Source organism: Ranitomeya imitator, chromosome 3 (assembly GCF_032444005.1).
Source record: "Ranitomeya imitator isolate aRanImi1 chromosome 3, aRanImi1.pri, whole genome shotgun sequence".
NCBI classification, from domain to species: Eukaryota; Metazoa; Chordata; class Amphibia; order Anura; family Dendrobatidae; genus Ranitomeya; species Ranitomeya imitator.
In genome coordinates, this window is record NC_091284.1 from 443505552 (window position 1) to 443519332 (window position 13781).

At 43.3% G+C, this 13781-nt stretch overlaps 1 protein-coding gene across 1 annotated transcript in view; it reads right to left on the reverse strand.

Annotated features, from left to right (window-relative positions):
* Positions 1–13781, reverse strand: part of VPS53 (VPS53 subunit of GARP complex) — a 408370-nt gene that overhangs the window by 237819 nt on the left and 156770 nt on the right. Inside the window, exons 6-7 of the mRNA XM_069757361.1 lie at positions 11212–11327; positions 9528–9647 (exon numbers count right to left, since the gene is read on the reverse strand). Of these exons, the coding sequence (XP_069613462.1) occupies positions 9528–9647; positions 11212–11327 (236 nt within the window). The remainder of the gene's footprint in view (positions 1–9527; positions 9648–11211; positions 11328–13781) is intronic.

Genomic DNA, 13781 nt, shown 5'->3' on the forward strand with positions numbered 1-13781 from the left:
TGTCGTCTACATTATTACACTTAGCAGTAAAAATATATATATACATCCAGTAGTCCAGTATGCCAGCAAGTGTCAGCAACGGTAACAAAGTCACATAATGTAAACTGCCATTCACTGTACTGGCTAGAAAAAGGATAAGGAAGCATCCCCTGACCTGGAGGAGTCCCAAGACAACTTTGGGCTGCCCAGCTCAGATACTTAAGGTACCGTCACACTAAGCGACGCTGCAGCGATACCGACAACGATCCGGATCGCTGCAGCGTCGCTGTTTGGTCGCTGGAGAGCTGTCACACAGACAGCTCTCCAGCGACCAACGATGCCGGTAACCAGGGTAAACATCGGGTTACTAAGCGCAGAGCCGCGCTTAGTAACCCGATGTTTACCCTGGTTACCATCGTTAAAGTAAAAAAAAAAACCACTACATACTTACCTACCGCTGTCTGTCCCCGGCGCTGTGCTTCTCTGCTCTGGCTGTGAGCGCCGGTCAGCCGGAAAGCAGAGCGGTGACGTCACCGCTCTGCTTTCCGGCCGCTGTGCTTACAGCCAGTACAGGAGGAGTGCAGAGAAGCTGAGCGCCGGGGACAGACAGCGGTAGGCAAGTATGTAGTGTTTGTTTTTTTTACTTTAACGATGGTAACCAGGGTAAACATCGGGTTACTAAGCGCGGCCCTGCGCTTAGTAACCCGATGTTTACCCTGGTTACCAGCGAAGACATCGCTGAATCGGCGTCACACACGCCGATTCAGCGATGTCAGCGGGAGATCCAGCGACGAAACAAAGTTCTGGACTTTCTTCCCCGACCAGCGACATCACAGCAGGGGCCTGATCGCTCCTGCCTTTCACACTGGACGATATCGCTAGCCAGGACGCTGCAACGTCACGGATCGCTAGCGATATCGTTTAGTGTGACGGTACCTTAAATTGTAAGAAGTACTCTAGTAAATGTAAATGAGGTTTCTCAGGAGCAGATGGTTGGTTTCCACAAGGGGCCAGGCATAATGGTTTGTTGTGTCATGGGAACAAAGTGAAGGGACAGGTAAAAGAGCGCCTCCTCAAGACCAAAGAGAAAAAATCCAGAGGATATAATAGGTCGGTCTGGGAATTCGTACCCACAAGGTAGAGCATGTTCTTTACCCAGTGGCAGGCCCTATAGGGTGGTGGAAAAGGTGGGTGAGGTCAACTATAAAGTACATAGACCAGGGAAAAGGAAGGCCTTTCCGATATATTATGACAACCTACCAAAGCCCTGGAATGGTAGGGACCCACTCGAAACTCCTTGTCGGTTGACCTGGTCAAAAGCCAACCTTGCGGGTATTAAAGTGGATCCAGGAACTTTGCCACATTCCAAAAATCAGCACAGATGAAAATGGTTACCCAAACAAAGGGGCAGGTTCTTCCAGTTACTAGGTTACCCTTGTGTCATCAAGCAGAAGAATTAGGTTCAGGTCAATTTAAAGCTTTGTAGGCTCTGTGTGTTGGCAGTTGGTGCCTGCCGAGCTCTCGGCTTTGGGCTGAGAAGGACAGTATGTAGCAATGCCAGGTAGGCTAGGGTTAAATCCTTGCTCTGCAGGCTTTGATTAGTGCACCTGGCTAGCTCTGCATATAAACAGACTAGGCGTTCGTCTCAAGTCAGTCAGCTCAGGGAACCTGACCAAACTGAATGTGTCTTGAAGCTCGAAAGAGAGAGACAGGACAGAATTCCTCTGAAAAGAGTCTACACAAGCAGTGTACAGAGAACTTTAAGTATCAATATTTGCTATGGATATTAGCGGTTTTGTTTGCCCGAGCTGGGGCTAGTTCAGCCGTGTATGAGTAGCCAGGGTCTGCTCTGTTTAGTTAGCGCCTGAACAAACCTAGGGTTTTATGTTTAGGAGTTTTAGTTCTGTGCAACCTGTGGAAAGCAAAGGAAACTGCACGTGTTTGGACCAAAGCTGTATTGTCTGTGTGAACACTAGCTAAGGCCCAGAGAGAGTGAATCCCTATAATACACACATATATACAGGGTGGGCCATTTATATGGATACACCTAAATAAAATGGGAATGGTTGGTGATATCAGCTTCCTGTTTGTGGCACATTAGTATATGGGATGGTGAAAACTTTTCAAGATGGGTGGGGACCATGGCGGCCATTTTGAAGTTGGTCATTTTGCATCCAACTTTATTTTTTCTAATGGGAAGAGGGTCATGTGACACATTAAACTTATTGCGAATTTCATTAAAAAAAACAATGGTATGCTTGGTTTTAACGTAACTGTATTCTTTCATGAGTTATTTACAAGTTTATGACCACTTATAAAATGTGTTCAAAGTGCTGCCCATTGTGTTGGATTGTCAATGCAACCCTCTTCTCCCACTCTTGACACACTGATAGCAACACCGCAGAAGGAAAGCTAGCACAGGCTTCCAGTATCCGTTGTTTCAGATGCTGCACATCTCGTACCTTCACAGCATAGAAAATTGCCTTCAGATGACCCCAAAGATAAAAGTCTAAGGGGGTAAGATCGGGAGACCTTGGTGGCCATTCAACTGGACCACAATGACCAATCCACTTTCCAGGAAACTGTTCATGTAGGAATGCTCAAACCTGACACCCATAATGTGGTGGTGCACCATCTTGCTGGAAAAACTCAGGGAACATGCCATCTTCAGTGCTTAAAGATGGCAACACATCATCATGATGGTCGTTGTGTGCCAGTTGAATGGCCACCAAGGTCTCCCGATCTGACCCCCTTAGACTTATCTTTGGGGTCATCAGAAGGCTATTGTCTATGATGTGAAGATACGAGATGTGCAGCATCTGAAACAACGGATACTGGAAGCCTGTGATAGCATTTCTTCTGCGTGTTGCTATCAGTGTGTCAAGAGTGGGAGAAGAGGGTTGCATTGACAATCCAACACAATGGGCAGCACTTTGAACACATTTTATAAGTGGTCATAAACTTGTAAATAACTCATGAAAGAATAAAGTTACGTTAAAACCAAGCACACCATTATATTTCTTGTGAAATTCTCAATAAAGTTTGATGTGTCACATGAACCTCTTCCCATTTGAAAAAAAGTTGGATCCAAAATGCCCAATTTCAAAATGGCTGCCATGGTCACCTCCCATCTTGAAAAGTTTTCCCCCTCCCTTATACTAATGTGCCACAAACAGGAAGTTGATATCACCAACCATTCCCATTTAATTTAGGTGTATCCATATAAATGGCCCACCCTGTATATCGCACCACTCTAGAAGCAAGTGGGAATATGTGAAACACATCAAAAACGCCTTCTGTCTTTTATTGTTCAATCTGTAGTTTGGAGTAACTAATGGTTACTACCATCAAAATAAGAGAGGCTGTTTAGTCCAATGTTGTATTTGCCCAATTTTATTATGCACCTGTCATGCATCTCGGTTCGAATCCTTGAGCCTGTGCTTTGTGATCGGCTTCTCTGACCACCGAGCTACAGCAGATATACCTTTTCTTTGGATGCTTAGTTTCTGTTATCCTTGCTTCAGTCATTTTATGGTAAAAGTTGTTTTATTTACTCATTTGTCTGCCACATCACCTGCGGATTTATATACTTTCCCTCTGCTGGTATTTCCCACTGGTGATCGTCTCATTTGGATATTCAGCCATACTGTTGTAGTTTAAGTGAGTCAGTGAAATACCAGCTAGGGTTTATCTCTCTCCTGTTTATCTTCTTTGCCCTGCACTGATCTTCTGTCTCTTTTTAGGAAGTAGGCGGCATATTCTCTAACAGTAAGTACTTATCCTTTATTTTGTGGCTTGTTTTACTCACTGTGGATCTCTTTCTAATACAGCACACTTTTCCTTCTGTAGGTAATTGTCACTCTGCTCTATCATTTGGTTTTTTAAGAGGAACATGAAGAGATCAACGACTTTTCAGGCAGCATAGGCCCAAGTTGTCATTGTACAATTTGTGGTTAGAGATATCTCGGCTCACGCAGGAACCAATAGGGACTAAGGGATCAGTGTTAGAGTTGAGCGAATTTTTCAAAATTTGGTTACGATTTTGATCAGAAGCGAAAATTGTTTTTGCAATATTCCCTGAACACAGCTGAACCGTCATTGTAGTCAATGGGAGTAGAAATGAACGAATATGTTCAGAACAGATCATCAAACATAAATTCGGCACAAATAGGTTATCAATATCACACGAATATGACAAATTCAGATTTGGAGACAGATTCCGAACATATTCGCTCAACTCTAGCCAGGATCTCTAGTCTGTACTGGAACAGGCAGGGTCAGCTGCAGTTTCTATTGTGTTACCCGTTTTCCCGAGTGAATTGTTACACTATCATAACAGCACCTTGTGGATAATCAAGTAGGTGTTGAAAAATGTTGTCCTACATCTAATTTGCTTTTAAAGATTAATGGACTAATTTATAACAAAGCTGTGTAAGACGCATTCTAAAAATATAATACAAATTTGCACATTTTGATAGATTCTGCTAAACTGATTCTTAGGCTATGTGCACAAGTTGCGGATTTGCCTGCGGAATTTTCAGTGCGGTTTCTGCATCTCTTGGCAGAAACCGCAGGTCAAAATCTGCACGTTTTTAATGTGGACTTTGTGCATTTTTACTGTGGATTTACTGCTGATTCTGTGCGGATTTCATGCGTCTTTACCCCTGCATTTTCGTATAATGGAAACGCTGCAGAAAAGCATAAAGAATTGACATGTTCCTTTTTTTAAACCGCTGCGGATTCCGTGCGGAATTTTCCACACCATTAGTACAGCATTTTTTATTTTCTCATTGATTTACATTGTAGTGTAAATTACTTGCGGTTCTGCATGAAAAAACGCTGCGGATCCGCATTAAATCTGCAACCCTAAGATATAGATTGATGATAATTCACCCAATTTAATGGAGTCAGGATCTTCCAGGCTCCTGACATGTGCTTCATAATACTTGTGTCTGGTTTATATAAAATGGATTTTATATGTAGTATAAATATGGAAGTACCCAATTTTAACTTTTGTCACTCAAGGAAATGAGAAATGAGAAGCAACTGCCCGTGAGTCTATTTATTCTGGCTTACAGAAAATATATTTCCTTATTTCTGAGCACTGGAGATGTAAGCAATGAACTGGGTGTGCCTTTCATTTCCGTACAAATCATGATTCCTATCATAACCAGATGGAACGGTTATCAAAATGTAAACATCAGGAAGGAGGCTCGGGAAAGATACAACTAAAAATATCAGCCCTAAACAATCCATCATGTTTCCCATTGACATTTCAAAAGGGAGATGGCATCTAAGCCCTCATCTATCCTGAAGCGATCAATGCCTGAGAACCCTTAAATTGCTCCATGCTTCCAAATGTTTCCACTGATAAGAAAGAGACAGAGGACACATAATGGAAATGTATAATTGACTGTGAGAAGTGTGGAGGTGGCCTGAAAGGAGGTGACATTAAACGGCAATAGGGAGGCTTAACCAATCTCCTAGAAATACACTGGGGACAAATAGCAGTAGGAAAATCTACAACATAATTGAGCACAATTGGCTACATAGGACATTAAGGCAAGTGTTCCGACATTAGCGGTCACGAAGATTAATTTGTTAAAACTTTGTAAAATGTTGCTGTTACTTTCAAGTTACAGGGAAACCTTAGAGACAATGGCTATTTTAATAAAGTGTGTGTTATAAGCCCAGCACAACCTTCATCCATTGCCTCAACATCCGAATGAGGACAGCCCATGTTACGTATCGCCACTTTTTCTGTCAAACAGGGCCTATAATCAGGTCAAAAGTGAGCAGTTTTCGCACATATTGTATTACCAATGCTCACCTAAGTATTCAGTTTCTCATTTTCTGGTTTCAGAGACAGAGACCTTTTACTTTTAAGTCCTGTTTTTTGTGGTCTTTACAAGGGGTGTTGCTCACGGGATTCTCTGGGGGCGTGTCTTTACGCTGCTCTACATAATCACCTTATGAGCCACGCCTCTTAGCAGAGACCAGAAAAAGTAGCATCAATTTAAAAGGTCCATACCTCTGGAGCCATATGACCGATTTAAAAAAGACAAAAAGAATATTAGAAAACTGTTACACCTTAAAGAGTTTATGGTGTACACCTATCCCTACCGATCCCCAAGTGCACCAACTGCTAATCTATTTTAGTTTTTTACTTCTTGTCTGATGAGGATTCATTTGAGAGCCCCCAGTACATCGTGGGATAGTCAAACAAAGCGTCATCAGAGCACGGGGCACATACTGCGGTCACTGTCACAGCCTCTGCTCCCTCCCTGAAATGAAACCTTACCGGTGATGCTCGTTTCAGGGGTGGGGCTTGTCCCTACAATATGCACATTGACCATGTCCGCTCTCTTGGCGGCTCAAATCTACGGTAATGAGCTGGCAAAACAGGGTAATGATTAGGTAATTCAGAACCACAATGGACCTTGAAGTTCAGAGCACACAAAGTGACCTGACAATAACCAAAAGACAAAGGACGAGCTCTGAGACGTGGGAACTCTGCTGACCACAATCCCTAATCCTATCCAACCACACTAGAGGCAGCCGTGGATTGCGCCTAACGCTCCCTATGCAACTCGGCACAGCCTGAGAAACTAGCTAGGCCTAAGATAGAAAAACAAGCCTACCTTGCCTCAGAGAAATACCCCAAAGGAAAAGGCAGCCCCCCACATATAATGACTGTGAATAGAGATGAAAATACAAACGCAGAGATGACATAGAATTAGCAAAGTGAGGCCCAACTTACTGAACAGACCGAAGATAGGAAATACAACTTTGCGGTCAAGACAAAACCCTACAAACAACCACGCAGAGGGGCAAAAAGACCCTCCGCACCGACTAACGGTACGGAGGTGCTCCCTCTGCGTCCCAGAGCTTCCAGCAAGCAAGAAAAACCAATTAAGCAAGCTGGACAGAAAAAATAGCAAAACAAAAATAACACAAGCAAAACTTAGCTTATGCAGAGCAGACGGCCACAGGAACGATCCAGGAGGAAGCAAGACCAATACTAGAACATTGACTGGAGGCCAGGAGCAAAGCACTAGGTGGAGTTAAATAGAGCAGCACCTAACGACTTCACCACATCACCTGAGGAAGGAAACTCAGAAGCCGCAGTACCACTCGTGACCACAGGAGGGAGCTCTGCCACAGAATTCACAACAGACAGCGCTGATCTCCTGCGTGCAAGGTATCGTAACACTGCTGTGTTGTCGGCTCATTGTGATCAGTGCAGTAACAGAGCAAGGACCAATCCGGCCCCTGAAAAGAGCATTACTGATGGCTCTTTGGTTGACTATCCCAGGATGCACTGGAGGGCTCTCAAATGAAGAGTTCACCATACAGGAAGTAAAAAATATATATAGCACTAGCTGAAGAGCCCGGCGTTGCCTGGGCATAGTAAATATCTGTGGTTAGTTATAGCACGTCACTTCTCTTATTTTCCCATCACTCCTCTCATTTTCCCAATCACATCTCTCATTTTCTCCCTCACACCTCTCATTTTCTCCCTCACTCCTCATTCCCGCCTAACACTTGTCATTTCGACCTCACATCTGTCATTTTCCGATCACTACACTATTTTCCCTCACTCCTCTCATTTTGCACTCACACCTTTTCATTTTCACCTCACACCTCTCATTTTCACCTCAGTATATACATGTTTGTCATCTCGCTTATATATAGTATACACCTGTATGTCATCTCCTGTATATAGTATATACCTGTATGTCATCTCCCCTGTATATAGTATATACCTGTATGTCATCTCCTCCTATACATAGTAAATACCTGTATGTCATCTCCTCCTATATATAGTATATACCTGTATGTCCTCTCCTCCTATATATAGTATATACCTGTATGTCATCTCCTTCTATATATAGTATATACCTGTATGTCATCTCCTCCTGTATATAGTATATACCTGTGTGTCATCTCCCCTGTATATAGTATATATCTGTGTGTCATCTCCTCCTGTATATAGTATATACCTGTATGTCATCTTCTATATATAGCATATACCTGTATGTCATCTCCTCCTGTATATAGTATATACCTGTAGGTAATCTGCTCCTGTATATAGTATATACCTGTGTGTCATCTCCTCCTGTATATAGTATATACCTGTATGTCATCTCCTCCTGTATATAGTATGTACCTGTATGTCATCTCCTCCTCTATATAGTATATACCTGTGTGTCATCTCCCCTGTATATTGTATATACCTGTGTGATCTCCTGTATTAGACCTCGTTAACACGTTATTTGCTCAGTATTTTTACCTCAGTATTTGTAAGATAAATTGGCAGCCTGATAAATCCCCAGCCAACAGGAAGCCCTCCCCCTGGCAGTATATATTAGCTCACACATACACATAATAGAAAGGTCATGTGACTGACAGCTGCTGTATTTCCTATATGGTACATTTGTTGCTCTTGTAGTTTGTCTGCTTATTAATCAGATTTTTATTTTTGAAGGCTAATACCAGACTTGTGTGTGTTTTAGGGCGAGTTTCGTCTGTCATGTTGTGTGTGTTGAGTTGTGTGTGGCGACATGCATGTAGCGACTTTTGTGAGATGAGTTTTGTGTGGCAACATGCGTGTAGCAACTTTTTGTGTGCATGTGACAGGTTAGTGTAGCAAGTTGTGTGCAGCAAGTTTTGCGCATGGCGAGTTTTGCACGTGGTGAGTTTTATGTCTGGTGCCTTTTGAGTATGTGCAAGTTTTGTGTGAGGCAACTTTTGCATGTGTTGCAAATTTTGTGCATGTGGCAATTTTTCCGCATGTGCAAGTTTTGCGTGTGGCGAGTTTTCCATGAGGTGAGTTTTGCACTTGTGGCGAGTTTTGCGTGAGCCTAGTTTTTGCATGTGGCGAGTTTTGCGCGTGGTGAGTTTTGAGCGGCGACTTTTGTGTTTCGACTTTTATGTGGCGAGGTTGGTGTATGTGTGGTGAAATGTGTGCTGAGGGTGGTATATGTGTTCAAGCACGTGGTAGTGTGTGGCGCATTTTGTGTGTGTGTTCATATCCCCATGTGTGGTGAGTATCTCATGTCGGGGCCCCACCTTAGCAACTGATCGGTATATACTCTTTGGCGCCATCGCTCTCATTCTTTAAGTCCCCCTTGTTCACATCTGGCAGCTGTCAATTTGCCTCCAACACTTTTCCTTTCACTTTTCCCCATTATGTAGATAGGGGAAAAATAGTTTGGTGAATTGGAAAGCGCGGGGTTAAAATTTCACCTCACAACGTAGCCTATGACGCTCTCGGGGTCCAGACGTGTGACTGTGCAAAATTTTGTGGCTGTAGCTGCGACGGTGCAGATGCCAATCCCGGACATACACACACACATACACACACACACACACACACACATTCAGCTTTATATAGTAGATATTAGAAAATAGCTGAGATTATGGCATCAAATAGATAGGGATTTAGATAAAATTTACTTTTACCTTCAGACTACCCCTTTAACAATAGACGGCCAGTGTATCTAAACCATTAGGCAAGTTACATATCACAAGATGAAAAAACTCACCTTTCTGAGAGTTGTCGAATCTGCGGTATTCCCATGTACTTTTGAAAGTGCTCCAGGACATTCACCACCCCTTGGAGAAGGTTGGCAACTTCGCCATATTGCCTTTTTCTAGTCATAGCTCTTAAGAACAAATAGAAAAAAAGTACAATAAAACCACTGACTGGTGAAGCGAATAAGACCGATTATCGCTTGAGAATGGCACATATTAATGCATAGGATATACAAGACTCAGTTTACACTTATACAAGGCTCTACGCTGAGCACCAAGTTGGGGTTTCCATGTAAATCCCCAAAATACTGTATTGTGACAGGAACCCTGACAGAGCCATTGCCTTGAATGGAGTCGCTGCGAACAGCATTAGACAGCAAGTGAACTTTCAGATTTTTCAATTGATGTGTTAAAAGCAGAAATAATGGGCAAGCATAATGATCTGAATGATAATGACCTAATTAGCTATACAAGTGGGTAGGGAATAGCCAAAAAGGCAGGACTTGGGGGAACAGGGATACAGGTACCCAAGGCTAAATGGTGAGTGCGTGCGAGGACAAAGACTAGCCAGTCTGGTCCGAACCCATGAAAAAACATGGCATAGAAGCAAAAACTGCTGAAAATAATAAGGCCGGTTATGATAGGAAGGTGTCACTATACACAATGCATCACAGCTTTACAGCATATACTGGTCAAAGTGCCTATGTTGCCATGCCACCACTGAGAGTACTCACAACAGGCGGCATGTGAGCACGAGAACTGGACCGTAGGGTAATTAAAGAAAGTGGCAAGGCCTAAGAAAACATGTGGATTGCTGAGAGTGTGTGTCTCACTTAACGGTTGAGAACCAATGGCAAAATATTTCCCAGAAAATACGTGCATCTGCTGGTTTGCCATTCTCCCAGAGGATGCTTTAGGAAAATGGCAAACCAGCGGATGCACGGATTATCAGGGCAATATTATGCTGGGAAACCTGGGGACCTGGCATTCATTTACATGTGAATATTGTTGTAGACCAAGTGCACTCCTTTGTCAGTCATGATCCCTAATGGCAATGACCTTAAAGTTAGTGCAAATGGATTCACAGGATCCAGCCCATTGGCCACATCAGTTACATGCGGTTACTGGACGGGAGCCATGAGAACCACCTACTGCTAATGAAAGACTTTGAGCCACGCCAACTTATCAAAAGATGTTCTGAGGGCTGCCGTCCAGTGAACACAGATTACTGACATGGTCGCTGGACCAGGTCCTGCAAACTAAATCACCAGAACTCAAAATGGCCTCTTTCAGCAGAGAAATACTCCCTACTGCACTGTAGAAATCGCTCAGAAATGATTTGTGGAACATAAATAGTTTAATGTGTATATTTGACCTTCAGTTTCTCCAAATCTGATACAGCACCTACAGGGGACGCTTTAACAAATATAGTCTGATCCATTTAGGCCCACACTATACTAAAGACATCTGCTGCTACCTCCTTCGTGCCAGATGCCACACGGTCATGGCGGGTCACAGATGTTTTGGTGGCACAAAGGGGGCATGCACACTATTGGGCAAGTGGTTTTAATACTAAGTCTGTACATATACTTAGAAAGCTAAAATGAACTACTGAAACCGGTTGTGTAGAACAAGCAACTAGAATGTAAGTGGTCACAAGAATATCAATGAGGTCAGCACAGCTAACAAGCTTACTCCAGTGAGTCAACTCCTCCAGCCAGCATGTGTAGATGGTTCAGGGTTGTAATTGATGTGGTCAAATGGCGCTTGGCATGATCCAACTGCTTAATATCCCTTGTGATTTCTTTCACCTTGGAAGAGACACATAATGTTGGTTAATAATGTAATTTGCAATTGAAAATGAAGGTAATTTAATTTTGAACTTCATTTGTCACCAATTATGGTACAATTTCTAAGAAGAAGTCATACCCTGGGGTAATAAAGAGCTCCCTAGGTGACAGATGGCATGTATGCAGCCCATATTGCACCTAACCTAATTATGACAATATGTTTGCCAGGTTTCATTCTGGAAATAAAGATTTGTAGCTTTCCAAACTTTCCTTCAAACTGTTCACTGTAGTCAATGAAAAGTCTTGGTTTGCACAAAGAAAAGAAGGTTAATTACTTGAATTTTAGAAGGTAATATTATATGCTTCCAGACATCGGCCAATCCTACAGTGCTGACTGTCTAAGGCTACTTTCACACATCAGGCTTTTTGTTTCAGGCACAATCCGGCTATTTTTTCAGTGTTTATTTTTTTACGCCGGATCCGTTTTTTTCACACAGAGTTGTATTAGCGCCGGATTGTGCCTGATGGCCAGACGTTTTATCTGTTTTTTTCCGGATCCGTCCAAATAGTCGTTTCCGGCGGACAGAGAAAACGTCGACTGCAACTTTTTTTTATCCGGCGGGAAAAAACCGCACACTGACGGAATCGGCCAAAAACACATGAAACGGAGGTGTGAAACAAGGAGTCCGGCGGCTACATCCGGTTTTCAAAGCATTTTCCATACAAATCATGGAGATTTTCCGTTCTGGTCTCTCTCTCTCTTTTTTCCCCAAAACAGGAAGTCAAAAATCCATGCGAATTAATGAAGGACGGATCCAGCTAAATAACGGATTTGGCGCATCAGTTTTCCACAATTTGCGCCACATCCGTTTTTTTTACAAATTGGCTGGATTTAGCCTGAAAACAATTATTAGGGGAACAGATAGGGCAATCTGTCACAAAGACAGGGATTGTCGAACAGTGTGCTGCCTTCCTGGCGCTCGAGTCCAACACATCGCTGATCGGGTGGACAGATTACTGGGAGGGGCTGGTGAGGAACCAGCGGTCATGGTGCACATTGGCACAAATGACAAAGTTAGAGGTAGGTGGAAGGCCCTTAAAGATGATTTCAGGGAATTAGGCCGCAAGCTGAAAGCAAGGACCTCCAACGTGGTATTTTCCGAAATACTGCCTGTACCACGTGCCACGCCAGAGAGGCAACGGCAGATTAGGGAGGATAATAAGTGGCTCAAGAATTGGTGTAGGAAGGAGGGGTTTGGGTTCCTGCAGAACTGGTCCGACTTCTCAGTTGGCTGTTGTGAATTCTGTGGCTGAGTTCACTTCTGTGGTCACAAGTGGTATTGCAGTCTCTGGGCTTCCTCCCTCAGGTGTTTTGGTGAGCTCGTTGGCTGCCTTGCTATTTAGCTCCACCTGAGTCTGTCTTCCTTGCTCCTTGTCAATGTTCCAGTGTTGGATCTGAGCTACTGCATATTTCCTTGGGCCTGCTGCTCTGCTAGATAAGTGCTTCTAGTTTGTTTTCTGTTTTTTTTCTGTCCAGCTTGCTATTGTCTTTTGCTGGAAGCTCTGAGAAGCAGAGGGGTGCACCGCCGTGCTGTTAGTTCGGCACGGTGGGTCTTTTTGCCCCTTTGCGTGGTTTTCGTTTTAGGGTTTTTTGTAGACTGCATAGTTCTCTTTGCTATCCTCGCTCTGTCTAGAATATCGGGCCTCACTTTGCTGAATCTATTTCATTCCTACGTTTGTCTTTTCATCTTGCTAACAGTCATTATATGTGGGGGGCTGCCTATTCCTTTGGGGTATTTCTCTGAGGTAAGTCAGGCTTGTATTTCTATCTTCAGGCTAGTCAGCTCCTCAGGCAGTGCCGAGTTGCATAGGTAGTTGTTAGGCGCAATCCACTGCTGCTTATAGTTGTGTGAGGATAGATCAGGTACTGCAGTCTACAGAGATTCCACGTCTCAGAGCTCGTCCTATTGTTTTTGGTTATTGCCAGATCTCTGTATGTGCGCTGATTACTGCACGCTGTGTTGCCTGATTGCCAGCCATAACAGTACAAGGAGCCCCACCAATGATTCCCAATAGAGGGAAAAAAGAAATCCTGACATCATTTTTTTTTCTTAGCTCTGTCTTCAGTCTTTTTTTTCCCCTAGACATTAGAGTGCTTCAGGACACAGCTGTGGACATGGATATTCAGGCTCTGTGCTCCTCAATGGATAATCTCGTTGTAAATGTACAAAAGATTCAAGATACTATTGATCAGAAATCGATGCTAGAACCAAGAATTCCGATTCCTGATTTGTTTTTTGGTGACAGAACTAAGTTCCTGAGCTTCAGAAATAATTGTAAGCTATTTTTGGCCTTGAAACCTCATTCTTCTGGTAATCCTATTAACAGGTTTTGATTATTATTTCTTTTTTGCGCGGCGACCCACAGGACTGGGCGTTTTCTCTTGCACCAGGAGATTCTGCATTGAGTAATGTT